The sequence below is a fragment of the Candoia aspera genome, chromosome 1 (genome assembly GCF_035149785.1).
Source record: "Candoia aspera isolate rCanAsp1 chromosome 1, rCanAsp1.hap2, whole genome shotgun sequence".
NCBI lineage: Eukaryota > Metazoa > Chordata > Lepidosauria > Squamata > Boidae > Candoia > Candoia aspera.
This window is the reverse complement of record NC_086153.1, coordinates 119,254,855-119,282,522: the sequence shown is the minus strand read 5'-3', so window position 1 is coordinate 119,282,522 and position 27,668 is coordinate 119,254,855. Positions and strand designations below refer to the sequence as shown.

The 27,668-nt window shown below is 38.6% G+C and overlaps 1 protein-coding gene across 1 annotated transcript in view; it reads left to right on the top strand.

Moving 5' to 3' along the window:
* Positions 1-8,922: 8,922 nt before the first annotated feature.
* TTK (TTK protein kinase) overlaps positions 8,923-27,668 on the top strand; it is a 45,075-nt gene continuing 26,329 nt past the window's right edge. The window contains exons 1-7 of the mRNA XM_063312715.1: positions 8,923-9,064; positions 9,983-10,208; positions 20,452-20,558; positions 23,016-23,159; positions 26,596-26,692; positions 26,781-26,862; positions 26,990-27,096. Of these exons, the coding sequence (XP_063168785.1) occupies positions 8,923-9,064; positions 9,983-10,208; positions 20,452-20,558; positions 23,016-23,159; positions 26,596-26,692; positions 26,781-26,862; positions 26,990-27,096 (905 nt within the window). The remainder of the gene's footprint in view (positions 9,065-9,982; positions 10,209-20,451; positions 20,559-23,015; positions 23,160-26,595; positions 26,693-26,780; positions 26,863-26,989; positions 27,097-27,668) is intronic.

Genomic DNA, 27,668 nt, shown 5'->3' with positions numbered 1-27,668 from the left:
TAAGTGTATTATTTTTCATCTGACTGAAACAAAGCTTCATCACTGGGTTTAGAAGCTGCAATTCCCCAGTCACACCTATTACTCTGTCTGCACTGTATCCCAACAATCCTGAAAGTTCTCTGTTCCATGGATCACCTACCCAGCTCTTCCCATTCGAAATCAGCTTTACTCTTTGCCCCGCTGAACATGCAGCAGGCCCTGTGCTGCCCATCCTGAAACAGTTGCTTGTCTTTTGCTTCCATTTCTTTCCTCTCCTAATGTAGCTTGATTTCCCCTGCTCCTCTGTAGTCCTTAAACACTGTAACCTCTTGCCCCTGGGCAAGACATATGCAGCTGCCTGTGCCTTGCTTAGACTGGCTAGCCAGTGGGTGGCGGGTTGTTGCGATACTTTTACCAATTCATTTTTCAGATGAGCAATCAGAATTCTACCCAGTATTTCAAATTTGGCCTGAATATATATCTCTGTATGGGTCCTATCCTTGCAATTCTATTTCAAATGTTTTTCTGAAGACAATGAAGCATCGAATGTATTACTTTTATAGCTACCCTGGCCTTGTGGGTAAAGGGAGGAAAAACATTTTTTTGTAACACGGATTTGGGAACAAGGATCCCTGCCCCTTCCCTCTCCCACTGCTTGTACTAAGCTCAGTGGGGCTAAGGCAGTAGATAGGATGGCTAGGCTTCTGTCAAAGCTGCCATATTATTTGGGACTCTGTCTTCCTGTGAACTCCAAGGAAGTAGATAGGGTGCTTTTTTAAAAAAGAATTTTATTAAGTTTCAAGACAGAGATAAAAGTTACGAAAAAACACACAAAAAAGAAAAGAAAACTACAAAGGTGTGAAAACACAAGAGAATTTTTTTTTCGAAATTACAGAAAGAAGTAACTTCCGACTTTTAACAGCAAGAATATACAAAAATTTTCCATAATCAATCTCTTACTGTATCTTAAACCAGAACCACATTATTTCTATAAATCATTCCACTTTAGCAAATTATAAAAATCACTAAGTACAGTTATTCCCTCCCCTTATATTAATATAAAGAAAAAAAATCATGTAAACCTCCTAAACATCTCCCCCCCCCAAATATAACATTTATTTAATTATTCCCTTCCTACTACTATTCTATACATTTCTGTCTACTGTAATAAAAATCAAACTTAAAATTACATAAATTGTCTGCCATTATACTTAACAGTACAACAGTTTTAATAATCTTAATCTTAATAAACCCAAAAAAGAAAAACAATTCAAAACAGTAACCTTAAATCAAATCCTTAAAACCATCCAAATATTTTTTTCTTATATACCCTAATAATCTTAATCCAAATCCTTAAAAACAAATAACATCAGTCAAACCCTAAAAACAATCCAGGTAAACATTCTTTAACCTTTATCCCACTTCAAAATAAACCAGAGCATTTACATATCCCCACAATGTGCACAGAGCTTTTCTCTTGAAAAAATCAAACAGCCCAACTGCCCCCCTTAAAAATTCCAACTTCTCTTCAGAAAACCTTGCATACATAATGACCCCTTCTTTTTCATGGCATTTCACCAGAAAGTCAATTTCACTTATTGCTTGCGAATCCCTCTCTCCCTTAAATTTCTCCAACTCCACTATCCAATCTTCATCCAGCATCTCAATAGAAATCCCAATCTCATTCTTAGAAGAAACATTTCTATCACTGTTGAAGTCCTCAGTTTCGTCCACTACATCCCTGACCAGATGACACATTTTAGACCTCATATTTTCCACAATGTCCTGAATGTCTTGTATAAAAGCTTGGTAGGAGTCAGAAAAAATCTGTTTAAAATCTTCCATGTCTCGACTGTTAATGCAGCTTCTGGTGGGAACATGGTAGTCTGAACAGCTGTGCTCATGGGCTCTGCGAGCAGAACTGACAAGTGTTTGAACAGGACACTTTCTCGGATTTCCATTGAGACCTTTAACAGATTCTTTTTGATTCCTGTCAAGTTTTCATGCAAGGCATTCAGGACATTGTGGAAAACATGAGGTTTAAAATGTGTCATCTGGTTGGGGATGTTGTGGAAGAAACAATTACCACCCACTTGCACTACTGCAACACACTTTACATTGGGTTGCTCTTAAACACAATTTAGAAACTATTGGTCCATAATGCAGTGACCCGTGTACTTTCTGGCTCTCAGCAATGGGAAGAAATAACACCAAAACTTTGGGCCCTGCAAAGAAAGGAAAAAGTTTATCTGCAGCTTGAAGACAGACCTTTGGGGGGGAAAAAATCTAACGGGTTAAGTCATGAGTGACTGTCTGAACAGCCTCTTGGTCCAGGAAAGGGTGCAACTGGTACACTAGATAGACCTCTGCAAAGGCCCTCTTGGCTACAGCTACCATCTGCTTTTCAAACAAGAGCTATGAATCCAGGATGACCCACAATTTGCACATAAATCTTGTGTGGGGAAGTACTATTCCATCCAAGACCAAAGATGGAAAATCCCCAGACCCAGGGAGCCCAAATATCTGCAGCCACTCAGTCTTGTCAGGATTGAGTCTGTTCCTCCCCATTCACACTGCACAGCCTCCAGACACTGGGATAGGACCTCAACAGCATCACCTGCTTGGGCCAGGATCAAGGTGTGCATACTAATGATACCTGATTCCAAACGGATGATCTTACCTGGTATCTTCATAGAATTGTTAAACAAAGGAAGTGTGAGTGTCGAACTCTTGATCTCCCCCTCCTCCTCAACGTTGATTGAGACTGGCTGCCAAGGATGGAGAACTATCACAAAACAGTGTGCCCCACTCCCAAACCCTATGGCTGGTCCAGAAGGATACTGTGCTTGATGGTATTGAAAACTGCTGAGAGATCAAGGAGCACTAGGATGCAGTTGTGCCACAGGTCATTAGCAAGTGTAACCAACGCTACCTCTGTAATTATAATCCAGCCTGAAATTCATCTGAAATGGGTCTAGACAATCCATCTTCTCTAGGAATCTGGAGCAAAAGCCCAACCATCTTCTCAACAATCTTCCTCAGAAAGAAAAGGTTAGAGACTAGACAAAAACGGTCCCAAATTGTTTGGTTCACAGATGGCTTCTTGAGGAGAGAGTGCACCGCTTCCTCCTTCAAGGTTGAGGAAACAACCCACTCTCTCAAAGAAGCTGATACCACTGCATGGACCCAACCACAGAGTCCACAGGCAGCCTTTACCAACTATCCAGGGATCCAGATTTAACAAACTGAGTTCACAGTCTGGAGAACCCTGTCCACTTCTTCAGGAGTCACTATTTCTATTTTAATCATGCTGTGGATGTTTTAGTATTTTTTATTATATTACTATATAAGCTATGAAAAGTCATTAGATTGTCATGGCTTATAAGTTTAATAAAAAATCTTTAAAGCAGATCTCAGCTGATTTGAAACCTTGGAAAAAAATACGTGTTTGTTCTAGAGAACGGATATAATTGAAGAAATTAAAACAAATACAGAAGTATATCATGAAGACAGGCCATAGAACAGTGCTTCCCAAACCTGGGTAAATTACCCAAAATTGGGAAAAGTGGATTTTCTTTGGTTAATGACACACAAACCCATTAAACTGACTTGTGTTTTACCTACGTTGGGTAAAAAGGACTTTCTGGTAAGCAGTTTTGGGTAATGAAGGAAAAGGTTTGGGAAGCACTGCTGTAGAGAATAATTAGATCAGGGCTTATATTCTATAGAATATTACTTGCATGGAAGAAAGTGAAATTGAAACTTCTTGCAGGTTAGATTTCTAGTGGACTAGGTGTCTGTCAGAAAGCATGCAAGAGGTAATATTAAGGACTGCAAGGAGTTCAACAAAAAGTCACCATATTATCCTATTCTTCCCATAGGAAGTTTCTATTACATCCTGGTTCCTTCAAAAATGGTGGAAGTGCTTCTCAACCAACCCCTGAGTATTGGGTGGTATATCTGAGAGCATTTAGGCACATACACTGATATATGCTATGGCCTGCTTATCTGTTAGATAAACAGCAGTGGGAAAGTAAACTGTTTGGTATGAGTCTGTTTCAGGTTGGTTTTAGAGATGAACATTTCACAAATGCTTTCTTCCCATGGAGTCAGATAATGATTACTGTACGTGGTTGATTCATCTCAGGTAAAAGATAAAACACTGGGAGAAGATGCATAGTGTTGCTTGACTTGAACTATTAATATGCTGATAAAATCTAGAGGCACATTAAAGTAATAGACACTGCCTTCCCCCACAGTTATTACAGGTTTTGAGGCAACTACAAACTGAAGTAATTATGGATGAGAAAAGTTGGTTTTATTAGGGACATAGTATTGGCATCAGCACTGATATTCACAGTGGTGTCTAGTGCATCTTTGGCTGGGGTGTCATTGTATAGAGATTTATTCCAAGGGTTAGACAATTGTCAGTGGATTGTAGATTCTTTAAGACTTGTGTACTAAGGCCAAAACAATGGCAATTTGGTTTGTATATTTTGAATAATAAACAGGGGATCCAGAATTATGAATCCTGCAACATATTGAGAAACATTCACTTCTGGACATGTACAGCAAATCTTTTTATAAGTTGATTTAATTAATTCCAATGTTTCTTAATGGAATTTATTTATTAGATTCATATCCTGCTTTTCCTTTAGAGGCTCAAGGCAGCATAGCACTCCTCCAATTTATTCCCACAACCACAACTCCGTAAGGTGGTTTGCACTGAGAGAGTGACAGGCTCAGAGTCACCCAGTGAGCTTTGGCGAACCTGGGTCTTTCCGTTGCCCGTCCACTATAAGCCCTGCATCGTGGGGCTGTCCTGTAAGGGAAATAGATTTTTTATCTGTAGTGTAAGGCTGTAATTTTAAGGCTTTTATATCCAATTTTTTGATTTGGATATACTTAATTAGGATAGCTGTCTCGAGTGTTCTTACTGGATAAAAAAGAAGGATATAGATTTAATAATCGTTTCTATGGTTATCCTCAGGTTCTTCATAGCTGGGATCATTCCAAATCATGCTAGCTAGATGCCAGTCTTGCACTTGTCATAGTGGTAGAAACATTCAGTTACAACTTAAATCTGATAGTTGCAATGCCAGAAGGGAGTTGTTGGTTTATGGAAATATGTCTTCTAATAAAGGTAGATGAAATGTCATAGACCTTGCACCTTGCATTTTGCTGTTTTTTCTGCCTCGTATTCTCCCCCTTCTATGTGTCTAAAAATATGTGTGCCAACTGGGAAAATATTTGATATACAGTACCTATTAAAATTGGCTCTCATCCTTGGATGTTTATGCCACAATATAAATTCTACCTCATATATGTATTTGTTGCAGCACCCTAAAAGCAACACTACAGTGTGTCATCAGGAAGCATGCCAATTAAGATCCAAAAAGCATTTGCTTGTTTCCAAACTCTTGCAAGTCTAAATTTGTTCAAGATACTACGATTACTTAAGGCAAGGGAGTGATTTGTTTGAGAAAAAAATCAGTTTAATCAGAGGAACAAACAGCAAAATCTTTTGCTGCCAGTGAGAAAAGTTGCATAACACTGTAGTGCTGTAAATGCAAATGATGCTTCTTCCTCTTGCCTCCACATGAGAGAGATTTGGGGCATTAGGCCTGGTGTTGGTATAAAACTGTGTTTCTTAATTCTTATGTGAGAGTGTGGGAATGCCTTGCCTGTCAACAGCAAGCTTCTAAGTAGTTAGGTATCTGTAAACTTGCTTAATAATTCAAAGGATTATTTAAGATAGACTGAAAGATTTTGTGTTTTTTATATGCATGTGCAATTATGTTGGAAAATGAATATGAGATTACTACTGACATTTGCCTTCCAACTGTTTCATTTCAACTTAATAGCGGTAGAGTTCTTTATGGGATTATGTTAGGCTTGTTGTCATTGCCCAGTATGAGTAATTGAGAGTAGTATTTTCTTAACCAATATGCTAAGCTTCATTACACTTTAAAATTACATTAAACAAAAGAATGTCTTGGCTAAATCCCAGAGTTATAAATAATGATCAACTACTGTTGATATTTCAAAGATGAAGTCTTTCAAAAACATAACCCATTCTCTTCCTTTGGCTGTAGTTTTCCCTGGCTATAACCCACTGGGCTAAAGATCAACACAGCTTGATAAAACTTTGAGTCTGCAAAACCAAATATGGTTTTCAAGCATCTGCCATAATGCATACTGTGGGTTGCATTTCACCTTTGTAGGTTGGAAGGTGCATGGGCCTGATTTTTTTTACAGATGTCTTCTTTGAAAGAATCATCACTGCAGTCTCAGTTTTTACAGTCTGGTTACAATGAATGGCATGAAATTAGAGCTCATCCCATTCAAAATTAAGGCCTGACTAGCTAAAGTGCCCTAACAATTTGCTTTCCACAATACACAAAAATAACTGAACCTTAACAAAAATACAGATGACTGTAAGTCATCTTCCTTATAATAATTCAGTGTTAGGTAAAGGTAAAGTTTTCCCTTGACATTAAGTCCAGTCATGTCCGACTCTAGGGGGCGGTGCTCATCTCCGTTTCAAAGCCGAAGAGCCGGCGTTTGTCCGTAGACATTTCCGTGGTCATGTGGCCGGCATGACTACACGGAACGCCGTTACCTGCCCGCCAAAGCGGCACCTATTAATCTACTCACATTTGCATGTTTTCGAACTGCTAGGTTGGCAGGAGCTGGGACTAGCAACGGGCGCTCACCCCATCACGCGGATTCGAACCGCCAACCTTCCGATCGGCAAGCTCAGCAGCTCAGCAGTTTAACCTGCAGCGCCACTGCGTCCCTATTCAGTGTTACTGCTCTGTTAATAAATGTTTTTTATAGCCTGTGTACGATTCTCCACATGTAGTTATATTTTCTGCCCCAACTTCTTATGAACTATTCATGTAATGGAAGGGCCTATTAAGATTTTTTATGGATGCATCCTACTGGATAATAGGAGCCACAAGATAGAAAGCATTTTTATCCAACACTGGTATTGCAACAGAATTTCAAAGCATCTCACAATAAAACATCAGCTTCAACAATCTTTTAATTCTTAATGCAATTATTTTCTTTTCCTGTTTGGATCAAGTCTGGTATTTCAGTTACCAATAGTAGTTTCTTATGACTCTGCACTGTGTGGAAGCAAAGACACGAATCCCCTATCATAAAATTGAGTAGGTTTGTGTGTGTTATCAATGAAACAGTGTGTCTGGTTCTGCCGGAGGCACTCCCTTTTATATAAATTAATTTGATGCAGGGGAAATCACACTGTGTAATTACTGTATATTCTAACAAATTAACACAAACTTTGGTCTGCATTACTGCAATATTTTCAAGAAGAAAAACAGTCAAGATTTTAAGGGGGAAAAAACCCGGAAAAAATATTGAGAGGTACAAAAGACTATTAAGGTGTGCTTTATTTTTTTTTTCCCCAAGAGAAGGTAGGGAAACTATCAGCAGTGAAGAGAATTGTTTGAGAGAATGAACAAATGGCCAGAAAAGAAGTGTAGTAAGAAAGAGGGACACTAGTTAACTAGCTTTAGCAAATGAATAAAGGAAAACAAATCTCATCAGACAGTAAGTACTTGGAAGAATCAGGTCCCCTATTGTCATGGTCCCTGTTCCAATGTTCCTTGGAAAACATCGGAAAGAGTTCCCATGCCATTAACATATTTATAGGTTCCCCTATGTTAAAGGAAGTGTACGAACAGCCTGGACAGATGGTCAAGCAAGAGTGACTCAAACAAGTGTCCGCCAGTATCAGCCCTTCAAAGTAGGCAAGGTCAGGAAACAGGTGGCATTAGGAGCCTTGGAATTTACTTCACTGAGGTTTAGGTGCCTGCAACAGAATCTTGAAAGCCTGTCAAAGCCCCTTTCTATTTCAACTTATACCTAACCCAATCAAAGTGGAGCTGTTTTCAGTTTCTTTCTCAGGCTTTCTACTTTCCCAGGAGTCAGATATCTTTTTTGTAATGGTTCAGCATTCTTCTCCCACTTCTTTGAATCAAACTCACATTCCTTCACACCCAGCAGGATTAGTGAAAAGCATGTGCTCAAAGATAAATGTGCATCATTTAACAGGAGGAAAAATTGAGGTGTCTATTAAATAGAGCCCCTCTCCCTTCCTTCAGAGCAAATGGGGTGTTAGCTACACCTCTAAAAGAAGGGAAAGGGGCATTAGAAACAGACTATTTATGAAGGTGTTTAAAGAGCAGAATTATTTCTTTCCATTAACTGGTTCACGGAGAGTATTACAAAGAAGTAGGAATAAAGGAACATTGGGTTTTTTTTCTAGCAAAGTATCACTAATGCATTTAGTAAGGTATTCATCACAATAATGAATAACGTGATTTTTATCTCACATCCTAGATGTAAAATCTTGATTTAGTCCCGGAATGAGGATGGACTGGGGAGAGGCAAATGTGGCAACTCTGTGTGGTGGCCTTATACTGCTTCAACAGGTTGCTTTTGCAACTTTTCACATCTTAGTATGTCATGAGTAGATAGTTAATGTGCTCTTTTGCCAGCAAACTTGCATGTGCAGTATATGCTGTATGTTGATTGTGCCACATTCTCAGAAAAGTTGTTTGGCTGGCTTGATGGGAACACTGAAAATATTGCATTAAAAATTAAGCTAGGCAAATGCGAATTCCTACCAAGTTACTTATTTTTTAATGTGCAAATTAATACTTTAGATGATTTAAATGCATTTTCACTGATTTCATAGTATGTATGCTTAATAAAGCAGACTTAGAATTTGGTAGGTCTAAAAGATACATTGTTCTAGTTTATTGAAAAGTATAGCATTAAGATGTTTTTGTACTTAACTATTTGTGCAAAATACTGGTTATAAAGTAATCTAGGTTTCTTTTCAAAGCTACAAGTTAAACATTCAGACTTTTAGAAAGCTCTGTATTTAATATAATTTTCCTTTTTCTAGACATGCAGGAAGACGACTTAAGTGAAAAGGGTTTGTTCGTTGCATCTATTATGAGTAGAGTTAGAGGCCTAAAAAGCAAATATAAAAATGAGGATAATATTACAGATGAACTTAACTTTACTAAAGTATCAACTGATACAACAGGTATGTAATATTTTAACTAAATTAATGATCTACTGAAGAGCAAGAATTCCTTCCCCCAAACAATGCCTGTTTTCTTTAATTTTTTAAAAAAACCTGTTACATTCAGTGGACATGTGCTATTAAATTTCTTCTGACAGGTAAACAAAAATAAATGTAGCTTCTCATCTATATGGGTTACTTTTTATTTTTTCCCTGGCCTTTTTCTAGGGTAGCTATATGTTTTTGTATTGACACTTGTTTAACTCTTGTTCCTTGAATCTTAAAGATTAAGTAATTTTTCTTAATAGCCCCAAAATAAGGAACTTTCTTTTGTTGTCTGTCAGATCATGATCTAAGCTGGAATGGCCTATTTTAAAGTAATTTGCATATTGCTTCTCTCTGTGTTGTTGAAGAGTCGGAGGAGACGTGTGTGTGTGTGTGTGTGTGTGTCTCACACACCCACACTAGATAGATGGATAGAGACATGCACACATAAGTACCTTTGTTATGCTTCAATCTCCAGTTACAGAGGGAACTTCCAATGGTCATTTCATATTTTAAGTTTCTTTCAACTGAGAATTCGTCATTTTATTACCAAACTTCTCTCTTTTCTAGATATAATATACCTTCGTATTTAATAAGAAGTAATTCCACTGAAAAAGCATTAAAAGATAAATTATTGAAGTGTTTTGCAATATCTAATGCTTTTATGTAATACACACAAGCAACCAGTCCTTTTTCACAGCTGTTACATTATAGATTAGAATAATAACTTGGATATATATGTGGATTGTTATACCTAGCTATATAGGCACACAAACATATCTGTTTGTAGGTTTGATTACTATTTTATGAGGAATCTTTTCCAATATTAATTTTGGAGATAGATTTGTCTTTTTAACACTGCTTTAAATACTTTTTTTTGCCTGTATGTTTTAGATAATTCTGGAACTGTTAATCAGATTATGATGACTGCTAATAATCCTGAAGATTGGTTGAGTTTCTTACTCAAACTGGAGAAAAAGAGTGCTTTTCAGACTGACACGAGTTTACTGAATAGATTGATTGGTCGTTACAGCCAAGCAGTTGCAGCACTGTCAGCAGAAAAATATAGCCAAAATGAAAATTATGCTCACATTCTGGTTAGATTTGCGGAACTGAAAGCGTAAGTATTGCAGTCTGGAAATGAAATTCAAATGGACTGCCTGTGATTGCATATTACACCAAACCATGCTTATTTTAACCATGTTTTGTTAAAGAAGTCATTAAAAAGTGCATTTAATCTTCTAGAAAAACAAAATAATCCTGTGATACCAATTTATTTTTGCTTCTTTTTTTGCTGCTTTTGTCCTTCTATTTCTGGATTAGAGGCTTTGACTTTACACAAACCATCTAGAACATAAAAATAGCCCTGCTGGATCAGGCCAAGGCCCATTTTAGGCCAACATCTGGATTTGCACATCCAACTTCTGGGATAGTCTAAGGAGGAGATGGAGACAATATATGTCTCCATTGTTCATCTACAATTGGTGTTCAGAGGCATGCTTCTCTCAGACTGGAGATAATATTGAATCTCCAAGACTAATAGGCCTTGTTAGACTTGTCTTCCATGAATTGATACAATTTTCTTTTAAAGCCATCCAAGTTAGTGGCTATCATCACACCGTGTGGTAATTAATTTTACAAGCTATTTATTTATTTATTAGTCTTTATTTGTCAGATTTATATGGCTGCCCATCTAACCCAAAGTGACTCTGGGCAACTTGCAGTAAAACCAAGAATTAAACCATTTATGTACTGTACAAATGTACTGTACTGTACATTTTATAAAAAAAATCTTTTTCAAATTATAATTCAAAGTGCATCTCAAACCTTTGTTCCACATATTCTCCTATTGCTCAAGCATGATGTATCCAAAATTCTTTGCTCACTTAATCATACAATCTTTAACGTATTCATCTGCAACTTTAACAATTCATTTGCAATAACATTTTATACATCTTAGTAGTAACATGCTGTTCATTAATATAAAGGTCCACTTCAAACTGAGTCTTTTCATCAACAAAATTTTAAGTCTTTTTATACAAATTAAATCATTTTGTCAATTGTGCAAATGTAAAGCAATGACAAATATGGCCTTCCAGTTCTAGCTGTTCCCTTGTTTTAAGTTTAGGTTCACCTTCCTCAGAAGTTAACAACTCTTTATATCTCAGCCAAATTGGTCTCCCAACCATCTCTCTTCTGATGAAGGCTTCCTGAGGTGACAACCACAAAGGTACATTAGGAGACAGTCTTGTTTTATATTTATTCCAAGTCCTTAGTGTGGCACCTCTAACAAAATAATTTTTAAAATCTTTAACTTTAATTTTATCATCCCTCAAGGAGGTATGCCACCCAAATCTCAAATCGTGTCCTTCCAGCCTGAATAATTTCTTAGTCCTTCATTCAGAGCAAGCAACAGGCATTAGAATATAACTTCAAATCAGGTAAACCTAAACCCTCTTGTTCTTTGGCATCTTGTAACAATTTATACTTAATCCTTGTTTCTTTCCCTTGCCAAATAAACTTAGAAATATCCTTCTATTGTTTAAATGGTACACCCATTGCCAAAATTGGTATTGTCTGAAACAAAAACAACATCCTAGGTAAAACATTCATCTTAATCACAGAAATCTGACCCGTGAGTGATAGTTGTAATTTATCCCACCTTAACAAATCTTTTTTTAATATCATTCCCAACTTTAACATAATTATTCTGAAACAACATACAGTTCATATCTGATAATATAACTCCCAAATATCTAACATTTTTTTCAATTTTAAAACCAGTCTTACTCATTACAGTTCTTGGTTTTGCATAGTCACATTTTAAACCAACATCTTGTTTTTTGTTTGGGTTATTAACTGGCTTCCTTCAATTTCTTCATCAACTTTTCAATGCCATTCAAAGGGTCTTGTAAAATCAAAACTAAATCAGCAAAGGCCTTCAATTTAAAAACTTCTTTTTTTATCTTTAAGCATTTTATCTTTTCATCTTGTCTGATGTCTGTATTTAGCACTTCCAGCACTAAAATAAAAAGCAAAGGAGACAGAGGACATCCCTGTCTTGCTCCTTTCTGTATATCATCACATGGTTTAGGTAAGTCACCATTAACAATAATATATACCTTTTGAGGTGGATAAATTGACTTAATTCCTTGAATAAAGTTTTCTCCAAAGTCCCTATCTTCCAAAACTTTAAACATAAAAGACCAGTTCAAATTGTCAAAGGCCTTCTCTGCATCTAAAAAAATAAGGGCCGCTTGCTGTTCATTGTGATGTTGTAGATATTCTATAGTATCCAATACTATTCTTACATTGTCTCTTAATTGTCTTTTGTGTAGAAACCCACATTGGTCATTGTATATAAATTCCTGTAAAAACTTCTTCAATCTATTAGCTAATATTTTATAATCGTTCAACAATAAAATTGGCCTATAATTCGTAGTTAAAGTAGGGTCTTGTTCCTCCTTTGGTAAGAGTGGAATATTGGCCTCTTTCCAACAGTCTGGCATTGCAGAGCCCTGCAAAATAGAATTCATCAGTCATTGAAAAGGTTGAAGAAGTTGATCCTCAAAACATCTATAATACAAAGCTGGCAGCCCATCCAGACCTGGTGCTTTCCCCAATTTAGTCCTTTCTATAGCTTCCACTATTCCAAAAGGAGTTATAGGATTATTCACTATTAATTTCTGTGACTGAAAGTTTTGGTAAATTTTGTTTCTCCAAATACTCATCTATCTTTTCCAAGGAAACTTCTTGCCTTTTATATAAATTAGAAAAAAAGTTATGAAATGACTTCTGGATTCTCTCATTATCCATTAACACAATCTTACCTTCCTGAATATTTAATATCATTTTCTTTTCTATCTCTTTTCTTAATTTATAAGCTAACCATCTCCTTGGTTTGTTTGCAAATTCAAAAAGTCTTTGTTTAACATAATTCAGCTTTGTCTCTATTTCTCTCACAGTCAACACAGATATTTGTTGGTACAAAAGTTTAAGTTGATACAAAACATCAGAATCTATCAGTTTTTTCTGTAACTCCGTCTCTTTTACTTTAATGTGGTCCATTATGATTTGCATTTTTTCTTGAGATTTCTTTTTTAAACCCTGGTTATGCTAAATAAAGTGACCTCTCATAACAGCCTTGCTGGTATCCCAAACAGTTTTTAAATCTACCTCTTTGTACAAATTAATATTTTAAAAAATCATTTAATCTCCTCTTACAGTCCTCCAACACATTTTCTCTTTGTAATATTGCTTCATACAATCTCCATCTAAATGCAGTAGAATTTTTTTTAATTATTAGGCTAACTGGATTGTGGTCTGAAAAAGTCTTTGGTAAAATATCCACTTTACAAATCTTATTAGCCAAATTTTTTGAAATCCATATCATATCAATTCTTGAAAAAGATTTATGTCTGTGGAGTCCTTGCTGCTCTCTGGGCCTTGTTGTTTTCTTGCAGACATTTCATTGCCAGACTAGGCAACATCTTCAGTACAAAGAGGGAGTGGGCCTTGCTCTCAGTATATATACTGTGGCTTTAAGGAGTTCTCATCGTGTCTTCTGACTGCTAGTTGGTGTTCGTGGATGCACTCTGCTAGTCTTCTGCCTGTCTGTCCTACATAGTGGCTGTTACAGTCTTGCATTGTATGCTGTAAATAACTCCTGTTTTTTCTTCTTGGGCTATTGGGTCTTTTGGGTTGCTTAATATGTTTTGAAGAGTTTTAGTTGGTTTATGTGCTACGGTGATGCTATGTGGTTGTAACAGTCTGTTGGTGGTTTCTGAAATGTTTCTGATGTATGGCAGTGTTACCCTTTTCATAGTTTCCATTGGTTGGGTTGTAGTGGGTTGGGTGGTGAGGCACTTTTTGATAAAGTTGAGCTACCGGTTCTGTTGGAAGATGCTGTACAGATGATCTTTTTCTTTTTTTCTGGTGTTCTGGGTTGCTGCAGTATATAAGTGCTCGTCCGAATAATGTTCTTACACAGCTTCTCTTGTGGGAGTTTGGATTGTTACTGTGGTAATGGAGCACTTGGTTGGTGTGGGTAGCTTTCCTGTAGACTTGTGTTTCTAACTTACCATCATTTCCTCTACTGATGAGGATGTCCAGGAATGGTAGTGAGTTGTTGTTTTCTTCCTCCCTTGTGAATTTTATTCCATTAAAGATGTTATTGATGGTTTTGTAGGTTTCTTCCAGTTGTTTCTTTTGTATTATGACAAAAGTATCATCTACATACTGGATCCATACTTTGGGTTGTATGTGTGGGAGTGCTATCCTTTCCAGATGCTGCATTACAATCTCTGCTATAAGTCCTGAAATTGGTGATCCCATGGGTGTTCCTTTGAACTGTTGGTATATTTCTCCATCAAACTGAAAGTAGGTTGTGAGGCAGAGGTTGATGAGGTCCATTATCCTGGGTATTTCTATTTTGGTGTATTTGGCTAGGTCTGGTGTGTTGCACAGAACTGCAGCCATGGATTCTTTAGCTAGTGCCGGGTCTATGGATGTGAAGAGCGTTGTAACGTCGAATGATACCATGATCTCATCTTCTTCTATTTTTATGTTTTTGATTTTCTGGAGGCACTGTAGTGGGGAGTTGATTGAATGTTCACTCTCCTCTGTGAGGTGTCTGAGTTTCTTTGTAAGTTCTTTAGCTATGTTATAAGTGGGAGTCTCTGGTAATGATACAATGGGCTGAAGTGGTATGCCCGGCTTGTGTATCTTGGGGCATCCGTAGAAGTGTGGGAGGACAGGTCCACTGCTTTTCATCTGCCTCTGTTCTTCTTGTGTAATTTGGCCTTTCTTGGTGAGGTTGTTGAGAATTCTTTTTACCTGGTTGTCCAGTTTCTGTATGGGATTGGTGTTCACTGGGGTGTAAGTTTCTTTGTCCTCAAGTAATTCTTTGGCCTTTTGTATATACTGTGATCTGTCCATAATGACGGTGGTGCGACCTTTGTCTGCTGGGAGGATGATGATGGTTTGGTCCATCTTTAGGTGTTTGAGGGCTGCTCTGTACTCTGTTTTCAGTTGGTTCTGTTTCCACGTCCTTCTGATTTGTGGTATGATTGTCTGTCTTACGTCCTCTTGGGTTTCTGTAGTGAGTCCTGTAGTTTTAAATGCTGCTTCTAGAGCTGCGAAGAATTCTAATTTATTTGCATCTTCTGTGCTGTAGTTCAGGCCTCTCTGTAGGATATTGTGTTCTGCAGTGGATAGTGGGAGGCTGGACATGTTGACCACCCATTGCAAAAATCAACACTAGGATTAACACCAGATGAACTATCAAACAGCACAATACACCCTAATCAAGGAACTAGTAACTCAGGCAACCAACCAAACGGCAAACAACAGCCCAATCAAATAACTCCCAAGGAGAGAACAACACCCTACCAACACAAGCAGAGCAAGCCACGGTATATAAACTGAGAGCAAGGCCCACCCCCTCTTTGCACTGAAGATGTTGCCTAGTCTGGCAATGAGACGTCTGCAAGAAAACAAGGCTCAGAGAGCACCAAGGACTCCACAGTTCAACCCTGAGCTACAAATATTCGCTTCAATTGGTAGATTTATGTCTTTCAGAATAAAAAATATACTCTCTCGCCAGCCCATTTTTGTGTCTCCAAGAATCCACCAAAGTCAAATTGTCCATCAAATCAAAAAAGGATTTTGGTAGTTTTCCTTGTTTGAGTTTAATTTCTTTATCTGATGTTCTATCAAGTAGTGGAGAAATTACTCCATTCCAATCTCCCAATAAACACCAACTTTGGTATGAAAAAAGTGATAGTTGATCCATAACATGCTTAAAAAACTATTATCCTCATTTGGTACATCACCTTGATCACCTTGATTGACCAGACTGTCACCGGACAGAGTCCTGCTGGTCGCAACTTGCTTTCCATTCATTTCAAATCCTGGCTTTTCTTCTCCAGGTTCTGCCAAAGTCCTTGCTATTGGATCTTCCCATCTCTTTGGGGGTCGGCTGATAGGTCTTTTTACTTCTCTTGGATACCATCCAGCAAATGCTGTTGTCCAACAGCCATCTGATGTGCACGCGACATGTCCTGCCCATCATAGCTTCCGTTTTCGATATTCGACGATGACGTCATTTATTCCACTTTGTGTTCTAATCTGGCTGCTTGGGATGTGGTCTCGGAGAGAAACTTTCACCATGGATCTTTCCATAGCCCTTACTACTCTTGAAAGCTCTTCCTCTTCTGCTTTTGTTAGTGACCAAGTTTCACTTCCATATAGCACCGCCGATAAGACAGTCGAATTAAAAAGATTAACATGCAGTTTTCTGTTGATCTTCTCATTCTGTAAGACTTCCCTAATGGAGTTGTATCTAGCCCATCCAGCTTTCTTTCTTCTGACCAGTTCTTCTCTTTGATCATTGTTCATTTTGATTAGCCATCCCAGGTAGACATAGTGGTCAACCTCTTCAATGAGTTCATTCTGAAGCCTCATTTGGAATTTTGGAAGGTTCCCTGTCTGCATATGTTTTGTTTTAGTGGGATTCATCTTTAGACCCACCTTTCTGCTTTCGGCGTCAAGTTGTTGAAGCATTTTTTTGCAGCTTTCGAGCATCCCTTGTGATCAGTACCACATTGTCTGGAAATCTCAGATGGTTTATCTTCTCTCCGTTTATATCAATTCCGTCTTCCCATTTCATTTTGCACACATTTTCCGAACAAGCGTTGAAAAGTTTAGGTGAGATCATATCACCTTGCTTTACACCTTTCTCCACTGGTATTCGTATATCGATTTCAAAGAGAGTAATATTCGTGAAGGGACGTGGTGGTGCTGCGGGTTAAACTGCTGAGCTGCTGAGCTTGCCGATTGGAAGGTCGGCGGTTTGAATCCGCGTGACAGGGTGAGCTCCCGTTGCTAGTCCCAGCTCCTGCCAACCTAGCAGTTCGAAAATATGCAAATGTGAGTAGATGAATAGGTACCGCTTCAGCGGGCAGGTAACGGTGTTCCGCTTAGTCATGCCGGCCACATGACCATGGAAGTGTCTACGGACAAATGCTGGCTCTTCGGCTTTGAAACGGAGATGAGCACCGCCCCTAGAGTTGGACATGACTGGACTTAATGTCAAGGGAAACCTTTACCTTTACCTTAATATTTGTGAAGCAGTTGGCATTTGCTTCTTTGAGCAGCACGATGTAGTCGAAGTTGATTCCTTGGTCACTGATCGCTTGCATTACTGCATTGACTTCAACACTGTCAAATGCTTTTTCATAGTCTACAAATGCAATCGCAAGTGGAAATTTATATTCTCTTGACCGTTCAATGAGCTGAGTAAGAGTGAATATATGATCAGTAGCACTGTACTTGCTTCTAAAGCCGGCCTGCTCTCATGGCCGTTGCTTCTAAAGCTGGCCTGCCCTTGTGGCATTTGGTACATATACTCCAAAAATAATAGATTTAAGTCCTTGCAGTTCAACTTCAACAGCCACATACTGTACCTGCCATGTTCATCAGAAAGTAAAAGCCATGGTTTCAATTGTGGTTTGACATATAATACAAGTCCATTAATCTTCTTCAAACCTGCAGAAATAAATTCTTTCCCAAAGCTTTGTTAGTCAAATACTTAATGTCTTTTTTTCTTATATGAGTTTCCTGTAAACATATCACATCATAATTTAATTTTCTCAAGTAATGGAAAATCTTCCTTTTTTGAGGTGCATTAGCTCCATTTATATTTATTTATTTATTTTATTTTATGAATTTATTCACCACCCATCTCTCCCCTACGGGGGGACTCTGGGCGGCTTACAATAAAACAAGATTAAAATATAAAACCATTACGATTGCAAAATACAATAAAAATATAAATATAATAAAATCTACATGGGGAAGAGATCTTAATCAGTCCTTCAGTGTGGCAGGTCCCTCCGAATCACTTCATGGCGCTAGCCATCCCCAGGTGTAATTATTTGCCCTCCCATTCCAAGCCTGCCTACAAAACCAGGTCTTTAATCTCTTGCGGAAGTCCAGGAGTGAGGGGGCTTGTCTCACCTCTGGGGGAAGGATGTTCCATTTTTGATCAAGTTTTTTTTTTCCAGTTCTGAAAACTTAGTTTCAATCTTATTTTCAAAAGCTTGAGTGAGTTTAGCAGAAAGATCTTCAAACATTGATTTCAACAGATCAGAGTCTCCTGATACCCTGCACTGTAATCTTCTCGTAGCCATGATCTTTAGCTCCCTCTAGTGACTTGAGATGCTATGTACAATCCAGAAGATGGGAGAAAAGGAGGAACTGAATTAAAAACATGTTCTTGAGGGACTCCTTTTAGTTACTTCTGTTAAGAATTTTTGGTCTATTCTGCTGTTTGTGTTGTGTATGTACAAATCCATAGAAGGTCAGGAACTTTTATCCCTTAACTGCTAATTCAAGTGCTTTTGAAAGAAACTTTTATCAAATGCTTTTGAAAATCCAAGTAAGCAAAGGTGATAGGGTGACCTCCAGTTTTACACTTGTCAACACTCAGAAAGACTCCAAAAGGTTGGGGAGGCAGGAGTTACAAAACGTCCATATCCTTCTTGAACATCCCTTTCATTCCTTTCTCATTTAACTGCCCAACTCCTTCCCAGGCTGTTTTTTTTTCTTTTTGCTTCAAATAAATATTTATTTATTAACTGGGTTTATTTATTACATTTATAACTTTCTGAATCAATTACAATCTGGAGGTTTACATTCATAAAATATTTATTTATTTTCTATCCCGCCTTATTATTTTTATAAATAAGGTGACGAACATACCTAATATTCCTTCTTCCTCCTATTTTCCCCACAACAACAACCCTGTGAGGTGAGTTGGGCTGAGAGAGAGTGATGGGCCCAGGGTCACCCAGCCGGCTTTCATGCCTAAGGCGGGGCTAGAACTCTCAGTCTCCTGGTTTCTAGCCCATTGCCACTAGACCAAACTGGCTCTCCATATATGTTTATAAAATATAAATCCATATATGTTTATATAATATAAACATATAAAGTAAATGTCATAAGAAAAATCCAATTGTATTTGAGAGCACATAAAAATGCAGAATGGAAAAACAACCCCTTAAAACAATAGTAAAAATTATGGCAGCAAATTACATATTTAATGCCCTTCAGAAAAAGTCCACCTTTAACATTTTCTGGGACTCCATTAATGAAAGAGCAAAGTCTGATTTCTTGGAGGGAGACTATTCAACAGGGCTAGTTTGCAAAGGAAAAACTGTTTCCTGGCCTTGGCTCCCTTCCCTTCATAGGAATAGAGAAGACTTAGTAAGTTATCACAGGAAGAAGGTATTCAAAGGGTCAATTGCGATTGGAAGTGTGGTCTTGACAATACCTAGGTGCCAAATTTTAAAGAAATTCTTATTGCTCCATTTTATGGTTTTTTGCTACATGTTTCTCAATTCCTTCCACTTTTCCAGCTTGTTTTCTTCTTTAGGATAGCATTTCCATTTCCTGGAGGCTTCCTGGACACTACTAGAAAGCCATGGTATCATGTTTGCCGTTGCAATGTTTGATTTACATCGTAACGTTTCGCATGCCATGGTGCTGATGCGCGTTCTGGTTGGGAGGGAGCTGCTGGGAGACCTTGTACCAGGCTGTCTATCTGTTTTCTTGGGGATGGAATGTGTATGGGTTATCGTTGGTGTCCAAGGTCTTTTTACCCGTTGATTAGCAGAACTCGTTAGGAGCACCTGGGATGGGGAACTTGAAACGGTTGTACGGGGGGGAGGGCTTACATTCGCACCGAGGGTTTTTAGTTTGTATTTGGCGTGCTTCTGCTCATTCTCAGCTTTCTTTGTACTTGCACGCTATTCTTAAATAAACCAGATTTGATTCAAGCTCTTGCTTGTGAGTCTGAGTGTGTTTTAGGATAGGCAACCATTACACATGGTAGCCCATGCTTGGATTTGGTTGATCCTTTCTTATGTTGTGGAATACATTCTAGTTGAACCTCAATTGTTGCTGTTTTAATAACAGCTGGCTTTGGCTAAGCAGAATTGGACCTGGTTAATGCTCATATGAGAGACCATCATGAAATGCTAGGGATGTAGGCAACAATGGAAGGTAAAAAAATCCCAGAGAAAAAGTAACAGCAAAACAATTCTGTACTGTTTTCAAGAAACCCAGATGGACGTGTCCGATAAGCCACCTAGAGTTGAGCTTGACTTGAAGGAGACTACCTTTAGTGGTATGAAGGACCACATTAGTGAAATACATTCTGTTTATGCTCTACGTCTTTCTAGAATATAGTTTTGGGGAAATGCTATTCTGTATTCTGTAAGGGTTTTATTTATTTTTAAAAAATCACATGCAACATTTTTTCTTTGAATTAATCAGTGTTGTATTGGTCTTTTTACTTGCAGTATTGAAGAACCAGAAGAAGCACGTGATCAATTCCATCTTGCTAGGCTGAACTGCAAGAAATTTGCTTTTGTCCATGTAGCTTTTGCACAGTTTGAACTCTCACAAGGTGTGTAGGAACAGATTTATAGTTAAATACAGATTTGCTTCTATTTAGCCTATCCTAGCCATGTCAAGAGATTCAACTGTGCAGTAACACTCAATGTTTTTTTCTTTTAAGGACACAGTTACTTGGTTAGGTAGGAGAACACATTGATGATGGAAAGATTAAACGGGTCTTTTCTTTTTTGGAGGTAGTTTCCAACAAATTTCATACCAAAGCAGACAATGTTAAAAATTAGAACAGGTCACTCCCCTACTGCAACTCGAGCATCATGCTGTTCTGCCCTCACTCTGTATTCTTTCACCTCGCTATTTTCCCAACGCAATAAAAGTTCAGTTGATCAAAATGAAATTATGTTTAACTGCTGTTGAATAATATATTTTTGCTGTGCAGTGCTTGGGTAGATGTAAATTGAAATAGGGAATAGAAACAACTTAAGGTGGCTTTTCTATGTAATGGTAATTATGAAATAAATACATTATTTAATATTTAATATAATTCTTTAAATTGTATTTATTTCATTATTTGATGTATATCCCAACTTTATTTTGTACAACTCAAAATGGTATACATAATCCTCCCACCTCTTATTTTCCCCATCAGAACAACCCTGTTAAGTGGGTTGGGCTAAGAGAATAACTGTCCCAAATTCATTCAGCTGGCTTTCATGCCCAAGGGAGGATTAGAAGCCAAGTCTTCCGGTTTCTATCTCAGCCCTTAACCACTATGCCAAACTGGCTTTTATATTTAATATTTAAATATTTAATATTAAACCTAATATTAAATTAAATTTCTAGATACCTATATTAAGATTTTAGAAGAATACAGATATGCACATTTTAAACTTGAATAAAGGACATGCAAGTAGTCCTCACTTAACGACCCTAATTGGGACCCGCAACTCCATCGCTAAGTGATGCGGTTGTTAAGTGAAGTGTCACATGACTGCTCCATTTAGTGACAGCAGTTCTGGCAATCCTCCTGTTGTTGAGTGAATCCCACGCAGTTGTTAGATCTATCCAGATCCAAGCCATTCTTGGAAGAAAGTAAGGAACTGCCTCCACTTCAGCTCCCCCCCTCCACCTATCTCCCCCCCATCTCTGCCCATTTGGCTGCCTACCTATCCACCGCTGCTAGCTGCCCCCACCACCCAGCCCTGCCCACTGTTCCTGCCACACTGTGTGCCACTACTATACCAGCCAGGGCTTTCTTTTGTGCCCCATTCTTTCATACCGGTGCAGCCAGAGCCTTCTCTTGCACGCTGGCCAGGGCCTCTGTTCATGTGCTGGCCAGGGCCTCCATTTGTGAAAGAAGGCCCTGGACAGCGTGCAAGAAAAGCCCTGGCTGCACCGGCACACAAGAAGGCCCAGACCGGGACAATCGTGGTGCGCTGTGTGGTGGTGGCAGGCAGGGTCAGGTGGTGGGGGCAACTGGCAGCAGTGAGTAGCTGGGCAGCCAAAAGGCAGTCATAAATGTGGGTAGGCCCGAATTTTGTTCACATGACTGCAGGGGTGCTGTGAAGGCTGGAACTTCAAGGACCGGTTGTAAGCCCCTTCATTCAGCACTGTTGTAACTTCAAATGGTTGCTGAAAGAATGGATGTTAAGCGAGGACTACAGGCAGTCCTCACTTAACAACCATTCATTTAGTGACAGTTCTGACTTATGATTTTGCTGGAAAAACCGACTTACGATACTCATGCTTACAACCGCAGCAACTGAAATTCTGGTCCCAGTTGTGGTCGTTAAGCATGAACTACCTGTATCTGTAGTTAACTTGACTCAGTCTTTAATAAGTATCAAATGAGATTTGATGTCTACATTCTATATTGTTTTCCCCCTACCCTGCCCTTGGCAATGGCAAGTTTTAAATGCATGATCTTTGACTTTTTTAGTTTCTGTGTGACATTGAACATCTACTCTCTTTATAGGTGGGTAAGCATACTGCCAGGTTTTGGCACTGAAGTAAATTATGTAATTTATTTGCTTAATTATGGATTATTTGCTTTGATAAAAGCTATTATATTAACATAAAAGATTCTTTATAAATGTTTACATTTGAAATTAATGTTACGTAAGAGAAAAGAAAAGCTAGATATGCTATAAAGAAAAATGATTTGGCAAAACACTCTGGGAAATAATAGTACTTTTCAAAATAATTATAGCAAGTGGCAGTCCTTTGTTAAACACTTTGCGCTTAGAAGCCAGGCAGGATTGGCTCTGATTACTATTTGGATGAAGACCTATCGGGAATTCCAATGCTGTAGGCTACACTGGAACATCAAAGAATACCTTGGAAGAAGATTTGGTATGGTTGCCAGGAAAGTTGCATTAGTATGTCTGTTAGTGACACAATAGGAACTGAACTCAGGATGTTCTTTACTTATTTATTATTTTCAAAATGTGTTTCTTTTTTTTTTCTTTTCTTTTCTTGGAAAAGTAAACTGATGGTTATCTTTTACTAGGAAATGTTAAAAAAGCTAAGCAGCTGCTTGAAAAAGGTGCAGAATCAAGAGCAGTTCCAGCAGAAATGTTAGAAATTGCTCTACGAAACTTAAACTTACAAAAAACACAACTACTTTCTGTTGAAGAAAAAGAAAATTTGACAGGTGAGCCATAAACTAATGTTGATCTTTTGAATTTTAATTAAAAGGGTTATAATTGGGGTAAGTAACCTCACTCTGTTTTAAGCTAAGCATATAGATTTAGAATTTTCATGTAAGCGTAACGTCTGCAAATTCACTTCACTGGAAAATTACACATGTATACATACTATAGCTACTTACAAAATAGCTATTCTAATTTTAGAAAAAATGGCTCACAAATGTAATTGATTTATTAAAGTGTATCTTAATCATAACTTAAGCTTTTATTTTATTGTGTGCAATGCTTGTGACTTGGTTAAGTATAATTAAATTGGACGTTTGCTATATATGAGCCTCTCAGTTATATATAAGAGGAAAAACTTTGCTTAAGAAAAATCTATATAGTACGGCTTCTGCTAATGTAATGCTTGTCTTACTAAACTTTTAAAAGTCCTTTAACAATGTTAAACATATGAACACTGGTAATCCAGAAACCTTGGTTTTATACCAAAACTGGTATATAGGTAGTCATGATTAAAGTTCGGCATAAGACTGAGTAATGGCTGCAATCTATATGGCAGTAGAATCCCCCATTCCATTCACATTATGAAGCCATTGTATATATTTAATCAAAGTCTAAAAGATTTGAAGGCATGTATATTTAATTATTAAGAATTTAATTTTTTGTCTAGTTAATACATAACATAGTTGGAGACTCTGTGTTCTTCAGTTTGAATGAATCAGGCAAATTTACCAAGTGATTGATGGACCCAATGGGGTTCCAGAGAGAGCATGGAGTTTTCTCTGAGGATCTGGTGGGCAGTTTGGCTGAGGCTGTAGGTATTCCCTGGTATGGGTGGGTGGCTGGGGCCCTGGATCATATTGCTCCTATGCGGCATCTCCCTGCATGCCAATCCCAGGGTGCACCTTGGTTGCTAAGTGATTCCAGGAGATGAAGCACCAGAAGAGACATCTTCCTTTGGAGGAAGACACAAAGTGAGTCTGACTGGACAGAGGTAAGAGCCCATATTAGGGATAACCTCATGGTGGCAAGGGCAGTGAAACCTTAATATTTCTTCACCTTTAGTATCTGATGATAGACATTGAGCAGCCCTGCTTAGAGTGACCTGGTCCCTATTGGATAAGGAAGGTCCCTCGGAATATCTGTTGAGTCTCTGTGAGGATTATTCTGGCTATCTGGCAGATAAAGTCGCTCAAAGTTGCTCCACCTTGGTGCCCGGGGTGTGGACTGGTGGTGTGATCTGGGATGAATTTGAACTGGTGACTCCTGAGGAAATGGACAAGGCTCTCTGTGCTGTCAGCTTGGCCACCTATTTACTGAATCTGGGTCCCTCCTGCGTTGTAAAAGCGTCCAAGGAGCTGACCTGGGTTGGGTCCATGTTGTGATGTCAGCCTCTGATGAAGGGGGTAGTGCCCCCAGCCTTGAAATAGGTGGTGATGTGCCCTGTCACCCTTTGTCACCCTTGGGCCTAATGGTCTTCGACAACTATCAACCAGTCTCCAAACTTCCATTCTGGGGAAGGTTGTTGAGAAGGTGGTCAGACTGCAGCTGATGAGAATCTGAAGGCAACAGATTAGACCTGTTTTAGTCAGGTTTCAGGCCAGGATTTAGTACTGAGCAGTTTTGGTTGCATTTATTGATGACCTGTGGCAGAGCCGGGATGGCGGTGGTACATCCATCCTTGTCCTTGAACTCTTGGTGGCTTTCAATACTGTTGACCATGGTATCCTCCTGAGCTGACTGCATGATTTGAGGATAGGGTGGTTCTCTTTCTTTCTTTTTCAGTTGGTGTTGGTAAGCAGGGAGAAATTGTTCCCCAGGCCCTTCCTTTGTGGGGTACCGCAGAGTTCTATTCTCTCCCCCCTCCTTTTCAACATCTACATGAAACCGCTAGGTGAGGTCATCTGCTGGTTTAGGGTTTCAACTCCGGGGTGGCCAAGTGAGGCTGTCGCGGTTCTGTCCCACTGCCTGGAGGTACCATTCAAGGTTGCTGCTCAATTTGGAGATCATTCTGGACTCTCTGCTCCTGCTTGATGAGCAGGTGGCAGCTGTAGCCAGGAAGGCCTTTTCACAGCATCTAGTATGCCAGTTGCGCCCTTTAAGATCAGGGGGCCCTTCCAGCAGTCACTCATGCCCTAGACACCTTGTGGCTTGACTACTGCAATGTGCTGTACATGGAGCCACACTTGAAGACCATCCAGAAGCTTCAACTGGTTCAGAATGCAGTGGCATGGGCAGTGATGGGCTCACCTCGGTATGCCCATGTAACATATCTGCTTTGTGAGCTGCTCTGGTTGCCATTTTGCTTCCAGGTGCAATTCAAGGTGCTGGTTGTTAATTGTAAAGCTCTACGTAACATGGGCCTGGTTACTTGAGGGACTGCCTGTCTCCCATAGTATATGCCTATCTGCTCTGGCAAGGTTGGTGCTCCTTCAATTAAACAATGCCATCTGTTGGGACACCAGGAGTGTGTCTTCTCTGAAACAGCACCTGCCCTCTGGAATGAGGTTCCCTCCCAAGATTCAAATGGCCCCCGTCCTACTGGTGTTTCAAAGGGCCTGAAGACCTGGCTCCTCACCCAGGCCTTTGGCAAGTGTGATTGAAGCCCCCCCCCCACCTCCTCCTCTTCATTCCCATCTGGATTAGTTATCTTTGCACTTTTTTGTTTCATGTTGTTTTCTTGTTTTAATTTTTTTTTAGCATTTTGTAAACTGCCCTAAGTCGCTGGGAGTCAGGCAGCATATACATTTAATAAATAAATACATATATATGTTTAATTTCCCTCATTCTCTGTGGTCTGAGTTCCTCTACATCATGTTTTTATTATTCTAGTTAAGGGGAGGGGCAGGAAATATGAAAGCATTGAAAGCCAGTTCCCAAACACTGGATATTTTTATTTGGCTAGATGTCAGCAAGTGTTACGTGTTTCAGGTTCTGTACAGATGGGCATGTGCATAACACCCCATTCCCACATTAAACCAAACACATATTTTTCTGGAGAACATGCATCAGCTGCAGAGTATAGATGTGCAAACCCAGGAAAAGATGCAGTTGCTGCAAGGTGTTCCTGATAAATGCTGCGTGCATGTCCACACGCACTTTGAACCCCATCTTGCTCTTTGAATCTGATCACTGCGCAGCTCTATTACATAAGTTTTAGAAGAATGATGTGAATGATGATTAATTTAGAATGATCTAAATGTATAGTTAATTATGAATCATGATGTGAATCTAATTCAAATCATAAGATGTTTTTTAACATTTCTTACTTGCTAGAGAAAGGTGAGTGAACTTAAAGTTCCTTACAGTGTTATGGTAAAACATATTAAAACATGTATTCTGAAATTTAGTGAATATTAGTGTAATGTTTAAATGTACAGCATTTAGCAGAGACTGGCTAAAATATTTTAATTTTGTCTGTAAATTGTATATTTCCAGCACCAAGCTTGCACAATATAACTGGAAACTTCCAGAATAAGAAAAAAAATAATGATCCTAGTGAGATTACTGCCAGTATTCCCAATTTTTTCCCAGGGTAAGTAGATTAAAATACAACACAGCATTCTTTCTGTTCCAGCTTCAATTGCCTTGATACAACTGAACATCTCATATTTTCATTTCAGGGAGAAAAATGATTCCTCGAGAGAGGCTGAATTGGTTTTTGGTGGACGCAAACCATTAATACAATTAAATAAGTCTAGTCAGGTAGAAATCTTTATTTTTCTATAAATATTTTATAAATGCAATGTGTTCTTTATGTTTCTGATTTATTTATTTATGTATGTATTTATTTATTTGCATCTGATCTATTCCATTGTGTTTTATTGTTTAGATATGTACCTTTGGAAGAGTTCCTCTTAAATTAATAAAGGAAAGTGAGAGTGATACAGATGAATCTCTGAAGATTGATATTCCTACTGTGACCAATGTTGCAAAGAGGTATGAACAAATTAAACTGGCTACAGAGAAGGTGTGGGCAGTTTTAGCAGGGAACAGTATCCTGAGTGGTATCTGTGCACTGCATGGACTTTGAAGTTGACAGGATACAGACATCAGTATGTTGGCTTGCAAGGTACTCTCTAGATTAAGAGATTCTAGCTTGCACAGAATAACATAAGTATGCTTGGGGTAAAAGTAGACTTGTTTGCATTTGTTGCTTGCTGGCCAAATTGTGAGAAAACTAAGGCCAATAGCTTAATCTATACCTTCTCTATCTTACTAAAAAAGTGTTACTTGAAAAGCCTTGATTGACCAAGTAATGATGGGTAGCAAAGGCTAAATATCTGTGGGCCTTTCTGGTGATGACTATGCCACATGGAAGATTTTGTCTTGGACTAAATGGTAAAGGGCATGCAGGAGGGAGGGAGGGAGGAAGGAAGGAAGGAAGGAAATCTGTGGAATGAAGAAAGGGGAAGGATGTAATAGATTTATTTTTAGTTCCTTTTCCTCTCATATCTTTTAATTTTGGGGCTTACAATTTCTTGCTCCTATTTTGAGCCTTGTATAACATT